The following is a 12,836-nucleotide window of genomic DNA, read 5'->3' as shown; positions in this document are numbered from 1 at the left end:
AATTCAATCATTCCGGCCCGCCTTAAACTGCTCTTGGAGGCCTCGGGAGAATTCAAAACACTCCTTGTTAAGGACTAGAAACTTGGCAAGGCAAAGGGTTTGGCTCACTAAATGGCATTCTAAATGGAAGACGTGGGCGCAGGAGGTGGTTTGTGGCTTTCACGAAAGGTTAGTATGTGCTTACAAGAACTTTTTTTTTTTTGCCCTTTTAATTTTAATTGAATTTCCTAGGAAATACAAAGCATTTTTATGCCTTATCTCTGTGCGCCAGAGAAGGTGCGGCAGCCTCTTTCTGGAAGGCCTGGGAACTGGTTTCACTCAAGGCTAACGACATCCATCACCTTGAATTTTGGCAGCCGCAGCAACAGGCACAGCTGGCCACCTCCAACCGGCATGTCAAGGAGAGCCAGCTAACTGTGTCCTGATAAAAGCTAAATAAATAAAACAAATAAGCCAGGGACGAATACAGCTGCCTGGGTGACTTATGCAAAACAGTCAAGCCTCGTTTTTTTTTTGCAAAAAAACAGACAAACCCCAAAATAAAACCCCAAAACACGATAAGAGCCTGCATGGAGAGGACACAAAAGGAATCCGTTCCAGAAGGCAGCAGAATCCTTGTTCTCGCTTTGGGGATCTCGCTAGGGCGTTCTTAAGTTTCTAAGTCCTCAAGAGAAAGGAAGGGAGGGGAAGGAAAAAAGAAAGACAGACGGGAAAAGAAGAAAAAGAAATAGAAAAAATAAAAAAAGAAGAGAGAGAAAGAAGGAAGGATGGAAAGAAAGAAAGGAAGGAAGGAAAGGAAGGAAGGAAGGAAGGAAGGAAGGAAGAGGGAAGGGAAAGGAAACCCCCAGAATTGCTCATTGATGAGATGGGTAGTATCTAACTTTAATAAAGAAATAAAATTAAAATGGACTTGGGTTTTTAGATGGAGGGGAAGAATCCAGAACCAGAATCGAACTGAGATGAAGACCCTTTGAATAGTGTGGAAGTAGGAATGGATTTCCAGAGAAAAAAATTGCAGACTACAGGAACCAGGAGTACCAACTCAGGTGATCCCGAGGACACGGAGAAACTTCCAGGTGGCCTCAAGGACCCTCTAAAAGGATGCAAACGACCAGCTGTCTGCAAGGAGCATAAATCCTTCCATTCCCCACCATCCGGTCACAGCTGAAGAAGTTTCTTGGATGAGAAGTGAAACATCTTTAAAGAAGACACAAATAAACCTCCAAGTGGCCTCAACGACCCTCTAAAAGGATGCAAACGACCAGCTGTCTGCAAGGAGCATAAATCCTTCAATTCCCCACCATCCGGTCAGACCCGAAGAAGCTTCTTGGAGGAGAAGGGAAACGTCTTCAAAAGAAAAAAAACCAAGAGGGTCCAGTTGCCTCTTGAAAAAAGCACTTTGACCTTGGATGACTGAGAATCTCTACAGAATCCAACCAAGGCAGTAATTTGGGGATGGGGGGAGTAAGAGTCTTTACCTTCAGAGGATTTGATTCCTTGGCGTGGGGGAAATTTGGCTTATAGAAGCTTTGAGCTTCCTGTCACCTGAATTTGAACAGAGGGCCCTGAGCTCCGCTTTGGTTTACAAAAGAGAGGGCTGTTCCCCCGGCCCCTTTTATGTATGGGGTGTGTGTGTGGTTTGCAGGGGGAGGAGGAACCATTTGCAGCTTTGCCTCACGGGACTCGCTACTCTTCTTGGCAGGACCCCCCACCGATCGCGAGTGCGAAACTTACCATCACGTAATGGCGCTGCATCTCCGACTTTTCGCTGGCCAGCTTGTCGCATTCCAACTTCAGGCTGTTAAAGAGAGAGGGAAATTGGGTCGGTGGGCACGGGGAGATGAAGTGGGGGTGGGGGCTTCTTTGCTATTGGAAACGTTGCCCGGCTTCTGTTCAGTGACCAAATTTCAAATAGCACTGAAAAAAAAGTGACCGGCAACGGAGTCCTCGCACTTATGACCATTGTAGCATCTGCCAGTCGGGTGATCGAAACTCGGGCACCTGTTTCTGACCTTGAGATCTCACACCCTCCTCTCTAAAAAAAGTTATTTATTAAAAAAAAAAAACCCAGAATGGAGTTTATTAAATATGCCTCCGTTTCCAACTGCATCCAGATTTTTTAAAAATGTTAAGGATGAAACAATGAAGATTTTCAGGGTTTCAGATGATTGCAAAATAACGGTGGGTTCTGCAGTCCTTTGCAAAATACATAGAAAAGGGATCTCAGAAAGAGAGAGGAAGCAGATCCGGAGATCAGACTGGATCTCCGAGAAAAATCTCTGGATGATCTGCAAGAGACTGGTAAGAGTGTTTGACTTCAAATGGGGACTTCTTCACTTGGCAACCTGTGGATTTCAACTCCCAGAATCCCCACTCCTGATTTAAGGTATCAAACCATAAGCTTGCTGAGGAATTCTGGGAATTGAAGTCTTGAAGTTGCTGAGGATGGGGAACCCTCTTCTACAGCAGCGGTCACCAACTGGTGATGCGAGAAAATTTTGGTGGTCCGCAGAAAAATTATTTGCATTTTTTATATTGCACTAAATCAGGGGTCCTCAAACTACGACCCCTGGGATGGATACGTGCAATGAAAGCTTGTGTTGCTGCAGGGAGTCTCCCCCTTCGGGGTCTTTTTGTGTAGGTCGGAGGGGGACAGGAATTCCAACTTGGGGTCTGCTTCAGCCTCCTGGTGGGGGGCTTTGGGTGAAGGCTGGAGGGAAGAGCCGCTGGTGGGGAAGAGCTGGAGGGCTTCGTTCCAGGGGGACTGCATCATGGCCTGGAACTGGCTGACCATCTCAGCCCGCTGAGCCTCCAGGCGTCGTTACCTGGCCTTGCACTCCCGCAGGTCTTCCCTCTGCTTGGAAAGCCCATGCTCCTAGTCCTCAGTGAGGTGCTTCTGCTGAGCCTCCTTCTCGGCCAGATCCAATTTGAACTGAGCCGTTTTGCCAACTCTTTCTCAATGGGGGCTGCTTAGCTCCAGCAACTGCTTCCTGTTGGGGTCCTAAGGAGCCCGGGCGGGCATGTTGAGGAGGGGCTGGGAAGGGACGGGCGAGTAGAGACCGCCGAGGTGCCCCTCAACACGAGTGACATCCACTTGTCCACGCCCACCCAATCACGTGACCACCCAGCCACGCCCACCCAGCCGGTCATTAAGCAGATCATATTAGTGGTCCGTGGGATTTAAAATTATGAATTTAGTGATCCCTGAGGTGCGAAAGGTTGGGGACCCCTGGCCTATAAGATCTCCCGGTGACATTTTAACACCACCGCACCAAGACTGTGCATTGCTGCGATCTTCATAAGCAAAAATTGTGCAAATACATGCCTCAGCGATCCATCACGCCGAGTGTTTATTCCCATGGGATCCAACCTTCTTTTCGATTTCACCAGCTCCCACATCCTGGCCTAGAAATCGTCGTTCGCACCACCGCGGGCTGAAAACTGGGGAAAACTGGCCGATTTACCTGTGATACTGGGCCTGCAACAACTGGAATTCATCTTTAATCCGGTCGCAGGAATCGGAAGTTGTGAACTTCAACTGCTGAGGCAGATGAGAAGAAGCCTGAAACAGAATTTGGGGGGTGAGAGAAGTATCCTTTTAGCCAATTAAAAACGACCCTAGGAGCCTGCTTTTAATTGTGCTTGATTTAGCGTATTGTTAACTGCCTGCTCAGGACGCTAGTCCTCAAGACTCCCCGAAGAAACCGTCCACTGCACTGTCGAGCAAATGGCATAAAGGGTGGTTTAGGGGGTACTGTGATCATGTTTACACCCTACCTTATGATGTGGTTTGCCTGGTTTCAGCTTAATGAGACTACTCAAGCTATTATTCGACATAATCCAAGAACCAGTCCTCAATACATTTTACACAGCAACATTTTGAGAACCGGTTTGGACTAGCAGTGAAGATTTTGAACTAGAAAACCAAGAGGTTAGGAGCTGGTGGATTTTAGGCCAATCCCTTTCTCAGCCTAACCCACCTCACAGGGTTGTTGTTACGGGGGAAACAGGAGATGGGAGCTGCCCTGAGTTACACAGATAAATCTCACAATAAAACAAATATTTTGGCTACCTGAAAAGCAAGCAAGCAAATAAATAAATGCAGAATAAAATATAGAGCCGACCTCAGGCCTACAAGTGATCCTCCACATACGACCAGAGTTGAGCCCAAAATTGATGCTGCTAAGTGAGAAATCTTGTCAGGTGAGTTTTGCCCCATTTTGCAACTTCCCTTGCCGCATTTGTTAAGTGAATCACTGCAGTTGCTGAGCTAATAACGACAGTTGATAAGTGACTCCCTGTTGAATTTGCTCGTCAGAAGGTCGCAAGGGATGTCCGTGTGACCCTGCAGCCGTCATAAACGTCAGTTGCAAATGTAAACCGTGCGAGCATGGGGATGCTGCAAGGGTCGTAAGTGTGAGAAATGGTCCTAAGTCACTTTTTTTCAGTGCTGTTGTAATTTCGGTCACAAAGTGAACTGTTGTAAGTCGAAGAGCACCTGTATTCTGCATGTAACTATGGGATGTACCATTTCCGACTGGGGGGGGAGGGAGTTGTTGGCAAGTTCAGAGAAAGAAACTCAACTTCTGAGTTTTTTTCTTCCTCTTCATCAATGTCAGAAAATGAAGCCGTTTGGGGACATGCCTTTTTCCTTCTAAGGAATAAATTTTATACATGGGGTGAGCACTAAAATGGGGAAATTTCTACCTGCAGGTTGGACTGCATCTAATCAAACAAACACAACTCATTCACCTGTTGTGTAAAGCGATGCATTTACTTTATTGTGTATCCATCCGGGCTGCAATAATCTCTGTGGCCACCAGGTGGCAGCAAAGAGATCCAGAAAGGTCTCTTTGCTGCCCTCAAGTGGGTTGGATTATTTCTAAATTTTATTGGTCCTTCCCAACTCCAATGGACTCTGGATGGCAGTCACAAATGTCTGTTACAACAATGGCTTATCACCGGTCCTCACACTTACGATTCCGTTGTAGTATCCCAACAAGTCATGTGATCAAAATCCAATGGTTTGGCACCTGGTATATTGATGGGACCTGTATTTATGGTGGTTTCAGATTCCTTGGGGATCATTTGTAACCCTCTCAAGAGAGCAAAATCCATGGAGGAAGCTGGATTCACTTAATGACCACAATGATTTGCTTAACAACTGTGGCAAAAGGTTCATACAATAGGACGCAACTTGCTTCATGCCTGCACCGCTTAGTGACAGAAGTCTAATCCCAATTGTGGTCAGAAATTGAAGGAAATTGAATATCTAATCATACATATACTAACTGCAGCGCGTATAACCTATGCACAGCATTGGAAAAAAGAAAATACACCATCAGAGCTAGATATAATCAGAAAAGTGTTGGCCTGTGCAGAAGCAGATAGGCTCACTTTGGAACTTAAAAATAAAGGGGAATCAGAATATTTTGAGGTATGGAATAGATTTTATGATTGGTATAAGTTAAGATGACAAGACTGGAACAAATGTATATATTGTGATCAAACAGAAGGACAGACAATGTATTAAGTAGAATAACTGTTAATGGTTGAAACTAGCTGTACATAATGTGAATATACGATCACTCCGACTCCGCGGCATTGCATTGTTTTAAATGTAAAAATAATAAAAATATATATTTAATAGAAATTGAAGGCTACCTGTACAGAACTGACAGAAATTTGGCTATTATTATTTCTTTTATTCATCAAACATAAAACTCAGTTCAAGGGAACATTTAAAGATGTGTCGCAAATACCAGTGACTGGTGCTAATGGTTGATACGGGGTTGCTGCCAGCGTCCCAGGTATCAACCAAGTACCTTTTTAAAATATATGTTCCAAGTAGCACAGTTTTTTGCAGTTCCTCTGGTGTTATTGCAGGAAGCTGCAATTAACTTGATGTGTTTTGTGGAATTCTTGGACATGGTACCAAGTGCCCCGATGACAATGGGTATCACTGTTTATTCTTATTATTATACGATTGTATCACAGCGGCCAGTTGTTTCGCCGGATTTGGCATTGATTACTAGTCGGGCCCCACCCGGGGGCCTAGGACGTCGTAACGTGTTTTCGTAATATACGTGCAGATCCAAGCAGTGCAGCTTTTTGCATTTGACTGATGGTGATTTTGTCAAGTTTATTATTATTATTATTTGGTTAATCTTTGGTGAGATTCACAGCCTTTGGGGCTGGTTGGTAGCTCAACAGCTCGAGTCCTAACCAAGGACCTAGGAACTGTTAAGGTAACGTCGGGGGATATAAGCTGTTCCAAGTAGGGTGGTTTTTTGTAGAGTCAGAATGTTCAAATCAGGTAAATTTAGAATTTCCAAATAGCGAGGTAGCCCTTTAGGTATTGCTCCAAGGGCTCCAATTACAATCGGGACAGCACATGATTTCTTTTTCCACAGTCGCTCAACTTCAATTTGCAAGTCCCGGTATTTTGTGATTTTTTTCTTGCAGTTTATCTTCAATTTGTGCATCACCAGGTATTGCAATGTCAATGGACCATACTTTTTTCTTTTCAATTATTGTTATGTCAGGTGTGTTGTAGCCAAGTGCCTGTCAGTCTGAATTCTGAAGTCCCACAAGATCTTCACTTTCTCATTCTCTAAAACCTTCTCCACCTGATGGTCCCAGTGGTTTTTGTTGTACTCAAATCCAAACTTTTTGGCACAATTTCCACTGAATAATCTTAGCAATGCGGTCATGGCGTTGTAGGTAGTCAGTTTGTGAAATTTTGCTGCACCCGCTGATCAAGTGGTCGACTGTCTCATCTTTCTCATTACAGAGGCGACATTTGCTGTTGGTGGTAACATGTTGAATTTTTGCCTTCATGCAGTTTGTGGCTAAGGCTTGTTCTTCAGCTGCCAATAAAGCCTTCTGTTTCTTTTTTCAGTACTCCTGATCTTAACCAGTTTCAGGTTAGTTTTTGGTCAGCTTTGCCTTCAATACTTTTCAAGTATTGGCCATGCATAGCTTTGCTTTTCCAATTTTCAGCTCGCCTCTCAATTACTTCTTTTTTGTATTCAGCTTTCGACTTAATTGTCTTCAAAAGGCCTCCTTTATTTACTTCCTTAATCATTGGTTCTTCACTTTTCTGGATGTAATCATTCAAGCTGTGTCTTTCTTCTTCCACAGTCTGTTTTACTTGTAGGAGTCCTCGACCACCCTCTGCTCTTGGTAGATATAATCGGTCAACATCACTTTTAGGGTGCAAAGCATGATTCATTGTCATAAGCTGCCTTGTTTTTCTGTCCAAATTGTCCAACTCCATCTGGGTCCAGTCAATTATTCCTGCAGAGTATCGAGTCACAGGTATAGCCCAGGTATTTACGGCTTTTATGATGTTTCCTCCACTCAGTTTGGTCTTTAATATCTTGCGAATTTGTCAAATGTACTTGGCTGAGGTTAATTCCTTGACTTTATTATGCATTAAGTCAGAGGCCTCTAAAATCCCCAAGTACTTGTAGCCTTCTTCTGGTTTTACTGCCTTTATCATTTCTTCATTCTCAAGTTGTATTCCATCATCTTCTAGGACCTTGCCTGCCTTGGTTGCCATTGTTGCACATTTGTCAATTCCAAACTGCATACCAATGTCTTGGCTAAATTATTATTATTAATGTTGTTGTTATTATATACTTTATTCATTAAACATCAAACTCAGCCAACTGAACATTCAAAAATGCATTACAAATACCAGTGACTGGTGCTAATGGTTGATACGGTTTGCTGCCAGCGTCCTAGGTATCAACCAAGTACCTTCTTCAAATATAAGATGTTCCGAGTAGCGCAGTTTTTTGCAGTTCCGCTGGTGTTATTGCAGGAAGCTGCAATTTGTGGATGTATCTTGTAAAATTCTTGGACATGGTGCCAAGTGCCCCGATGACAATGGGTATCACTCTTACACGCTTCATCCATAGCCGGGTAATTTCAATGGCCAGGTCGCGATATTTCATTATTTTTTCTAGCTCTTTTTTTCAACTCTGGCATCTCCAGGAACAGCGATATCAATAAACTGTACACTTCGGCCCTCTACAACCGTGATATCTGGCATGCTGTGCTCCAAAAGACGATCCGTTTGTATTCGAAAGTCCCACAAGATCTTCACCTTCTCATTTTCGATAACTTTTTATGTTCCCATGATTTTCTGGATGCAGGTAATTTTTTACATAATGACCAGTGGATTAATTTAGCAACTCGGTCATGTCTAGCTTTGTAATCAGTTTGTGCAATTTTGCTGCATTCACATATTAAATGCGAAACAGTTTCGACTTTGTTATTGCAAAGTCGGCAATTTGGGTTGTCAGTGGATTTTTGTATCTTCGCTTTCATGGCATTAGTTTGTAGTGCTTGTTCTTGAGCAGCCAGTATTAAACCTTCCTCTTCTTTCTTGATAGTTCCCATCTTAGGCCTTGTCCATGTCAAGTTGTCATCACATTTTCCTTCAATGTTTTTCAAGTGCTGTCCATGCAAAGCTTTGGTTTTCCATCTGTTTAATCTGTCATCCAGCTGTTTTTCCTTATATTCTGCCTTTGTTTCTGTTGTTTTTATACTGTTCTCTGTTTTCACATCCTGCAGCAATTTTTCTGTACTTTGGTTCACATCATCATTCAAACTTCATTTTTCTTCTTCTACAGTTTGATGGAGTTATTATTATTATTGTTGTTGTTGTTATACAGGCAGTTGTCCATCCATAAGTGGCTACTTAAAACGCTCACCACATTGCCCAGAAATATCTGAGGCTTTTTAATATCCTAAAAACTACGTTTCCCAACTTCCAGGCAGGTGGACTTCAACTCCCATAATTCTCCACCATTGGCCACGCTGGGTGGGGAATTAGTGGAACAGAAGTCTCACCCCTGCCAATGGCTCAGGCTGGAAAACTCTTGGCTGAAAGACCTTTTAAAGGCAGTCAACTTACAATCATTCCTTTAGTGACCAAAGTTACACTCATGGCACTTTTCACCCTTATGACCATTTTGGGAGTTTGACAACTGATTCGTAGTTATGACGGTTGCATTGTCCAAGTAGGAGTGGGAGGATTCATGTGATCCCCATTGGTGACCTTCCCAGCCGGCTTCCGACAAGCAAAGTCAAAGGAGGAGAGCCAGATTCGCTTAAGGACAACATGATTCACTTAACGGCGGCAAAAAAAAGGTCGAAAAATGGGGCAAAGCTCACTTAACAGCGGCCATGCTTAGCAACAGATATTTTGGCTTCAATTGTGTTCTTAAATTAAGAAGTACATTGTAATTTGATTTGTTTTGATATAATCCAGGTCCACCTGGATACATTAGTTTTGTATCTGAACAGCTGCAAACAGATGTTTTAAAGGAAGCATCAGATTTCAGCAATCCAGCTATTCCATCTGCCTTTAGAAATTGCAACAATTAGTGATTTGGGGGGGCATTGGTGCGTCTCCTGTTTTGGGTGGTGAACACCAGTATTATATCTAGTCCTCGATTTACGACCACAATTGAGCCCAATGTTTATATTCCTAAGTGAGAAATCTGTCAATCTGTCAGAGAAATCTGTGAGATTTGTCCCGCTTTACGACTTTCCTTGCCGCATTTGTTAAGCGAAAATCACGACAGTTGTTAAGTTAGTAACACCGTTGTTAAGTGAATCGGCCTTTCCATTGACTTTGCTTGTCAGAAGGTTGCAAAAGGGGATCACGAGATGCCACTGTCATAAATACGAACCCTTTGCCAAACATCCAAAGGTAAACGATGCTGCAACGGTCGTAAGTGTGAAAAATGGTCATGAGTCCCTTTTTTAAGCGCTGTTGTAACTTTGAACAGTCACTAAACTAATAGTCGTAAATCGAGGACAACTTGCATATTTCCCCTCATCTACCCCCATTCACTGTTGCAGGCCTCCTTGTAATCCCTAGGCTGTTTTAACACAAATTTGTTAAATTAGTCACAATTGGAGTGTCCAAACAACACCCACCGTTAAGTTGTAACACAAAGAGTGCAAATCGCAAACGATTGTGTGTTCAGGTTATCGGAAGGGGGGAAAAGCCCATTATGGCTTAATACAGGGGTGTCCAAACTTGGGAACTTTAAGACTTGTGGACTTCAACTCCCAGAATTCCCCAGCCAGCATGGCTGGCTGGGGAATTCTGGGAGTTGAAGTCCACAAGTCTTAAAGTTCCCAAGTTTGGACACCCCTGGCTTAATAGGATGTGGGCATCGCCAATCCAAACACATCTAAGAATGCTACACATGCATTAATTTCATTTATTTAATGCATCCATTTTGATGGCAGAGAAACTTTTCTTTTTGAGGCGTTCTTCAATCATGTCTACAAAATCTCTTTTTTTCTCTTTGGGAAAAAAAATCTTCAGCATCGAGGCAGCTCTTCCTTCCTTCCTGGTTTTTCTACACAAAATTAGCCGGATTTTATTTTTTTTAGGATCTGGCGACTTTTGCTGTATCGCCCATGAAGGGATCCCAAACAGCTTCACTACAACAGTACAATCTGGGGGGGGGCGAACACTTGCAATCTTAACCATGTTTGTTGACCTGGGGCTTTGGACAAGGAAATTTTTGAGTGGGTGGGACACAAACCAAGACTTCGCTTCCCGGGCCTTCTCTTTTGGAAAAGCAAAATTAAAACCTGCTTTCCTGTAGTCGGAAATCTGGTAACCTTCCCCCCCCCCAAAAAAATCATTCTACTCTTTTACATCCTATAAAAATCCGCTTTCTCCCCCCCCCCCTTTCCTGCAGAGGCTCATTTCCCACCAAGCAGAGGGCAAGGCGGCCTGTTTCGGGGTGTGTGTGTGTGTGTGTGTGTTTCATTGTAAGGGGGAGATCCTGTTTTCCTTTCATCTATTTTTCGACCCATAGATATCAGAGTGCAAAGTAAGGGGGGGGGGGAGAGAAAGAAACTGAGTTTAATTTATTTATATAGCCCCTTCCGGTTCCCCCCAATTTTGCAAATCCGTTCATGTCTTCCAACCCAATCCTACTTTTCCTACTCTCAAACCCATCCGACCCCTCCCCCACCTCCCATTATTAACGGCCCTGAATGGAACTTTCCGCGGGCCCTGCCAAGCCCACCTTCTCACCCCCAACTGGAACTCCCCTCCTCAATGAGGACTAGTTTCTTGACCCACACTCATCTTCTCCACTCACCCTGCCACCATTGGGGCTCCATGCACTTTCCTTGGCCCCCCCTTCCATCCAGGCTCTGCCCAGCCAGGCCTGTTCCCCTCATCTTTGACTGGAGGGGGGGCATCACTGGGGTGTCCTTCCCCCCCCCCCAAGTTTCTTCTCTCTCTCTCTCTCTCACCAGCCCCAGGTCCACGCCCTTCCTTCTATGCCCCAATTCAGTGGCTTTCCCCCACCCACCCACCCATTAAGAATTTTTTGTTTGTTGTTTTTAGGAAGGGGGGGGGAAATATCTCCTGCAAGAGGAACCCCCCTTCCCCTGAAACCCCCCTTCCCCTTCTGGCTGCATCTCCCACACCTGGTTCCCCCAACCCTCTTTTCCCTCTTCCCCAGCGCCCCCTTCCCTCCTGCCTTTCCCCTTCCTTTATATGCCAAAGACCCCTTTGCAAAACTGGAGAGGGGGGGAATCACGGTTTGCAATCTCCAATATATGCCCCCCCCGCACCCACGCTTAATATTGGAGGGGGCTCCCCGAACTCTGGGTACTCCGATGCCCATGCTCCCCTGCCCCCTCCGCCTTTTTTTCCCTCTGCCCCCCCTTTCCTCCCCCCACTCGTGTTTTTTCCCTCCTCCTTCCCCACGACGGTCCGTGGCCTCCCATCCGAGATTCCCCCCCCCACGAGGGTCCCCGATTCTCAAGGCACCCCGCGGTATTTGACCGCCCTCCCCCTCCTGCACCCAACCTCCCCCTCCCTCCCGCATTCCCACGACGCTCCTCCCCGGGCCCCGAGCAAGCAGCCCCCCCCATCCAGCCCCCCCTCCCCCAATCCTCCTCTTCCTCCCCCTCCTCTTACCGAGTGCCGGCTTTGCGGAAACATCATGCCAATCGGGCAGCCGGAGCCGGAGGCAGGCAGCCGGCCGCTGCACCCGCCTGCAAGCCGCCCCCCGAACGGGCAAAGGCGGCCGAGGAAGCGCAGGCGGCGGACTTCGCACCCGAGCGGCCTTTGTGGGGCTAAACCCCGCCGAGAGCTGGAGCTGCTGGTGCCGCCTCTCGTCGTCTGCGGAGTCCCGGCAGGGAGAAAGCAGCGGCGGGGATTGCAAAGCGGGGAGGCCCCGGAGGCTGCTGCTGCTGCTGCGGCTGCTTTGAAGGCCCGTCCGGGCTTTTTTGTTTGTTTTTTCCCCTTTGCAAAGGCCGGAAGGACAGGAAGGGCAAAGCGGCGCAGTTTCCCCGGGCCTCGCCCGCGCTTCTCTGGCTCGCTCCTGCTGCTGCTACCGCCGCCGCTCCTATTGTCTAATGGCGGCTGCGGACCCCCGCGCTCGCTCCTGCGGCTGAGCGGCAGCACCACCTGCTGCTCCGCCGCTGCATTTCCCAGCGCCCCCCCCCGCCCCGCCCTTTGCACGCCGCCTCCCTGCCCCCCTCGCACGCGCCTCCCCCCAGGCCCCGCCCCCCTCCCTCCCTCCCTCCCTCCCCGGGGCTGTGTGCGCGTTCCGGCAGGCGGATGCAAAAAAAAAAAGGTGGGGGGATTTAAAAGAGTGGGGGGGGGGAAAGAGAGAGAGCTAGAGACGCCGCGTGGCCTGGCCTCGCGCCCTTCCCGCGGGAGGAAAGCCTCTTTGCAACGGTGCGTGGACGGGGGTCGGTCCCGCGTATCGCCCCCCTCCTCCCCTCTTAGAAACCCACGCGTGGACGGGGTCGGTCTCGCTTAGTTTCCCCCCTTC

General features: G+C 46.6%; 1 protein-coding gene across 2 annotated transcripts in view; it reads right to left on the bottom strand.

Moving 5' to 3' along the window:
• TLE5 (TLE family member 5, transcriptional modulator) overlaps positions 1-12,507 on the bottom strand; it is a 30,884-nt gene extending 18,377 nt beyond the window's left edge. The window contains exons 1-3 of one of the 2 annotated variants that reach the window (XM_081960401.1): positions 11,975-12,507; positions 3,465-3,562; positions 1,735-1,798 (exon numbers count right to left, since the gene is read on the bottom strand). In XM_081960401.1, coding sequence (XP_081816527.1) covers positions 1,735-1,798; positions 3,465-3,562; positions 11,975-12,001 — 189 coding nt within the window. In that variant the 5' untranslated portion in view covers positions 12,002-12,507. The remainder of the gene's footprint in view (positions 1-1,734; positions 1,799-3,464; positions 3,563-11,974) is intronic. The other variant, XM_081960400.1, reaches the window with a different exon arrangement.
• Positions 12,508-12,836: the final 329 nt, after the last annotated feature.

Source organism: Natrix helvetica, assembly GCF_964273705.1.
Source record: "Natrix helvetica genome assembly, chromosome: 1".
Classification (NCBI taxonomy): Eukaryota; Metazoa; Chordata; class Lepidosauria; order Squamata; family Natricidae; genus Natrix; species Natrix helvetica.
This window is presented reverse-complemented; position numbering and strand designations above follow the sequence as displayed.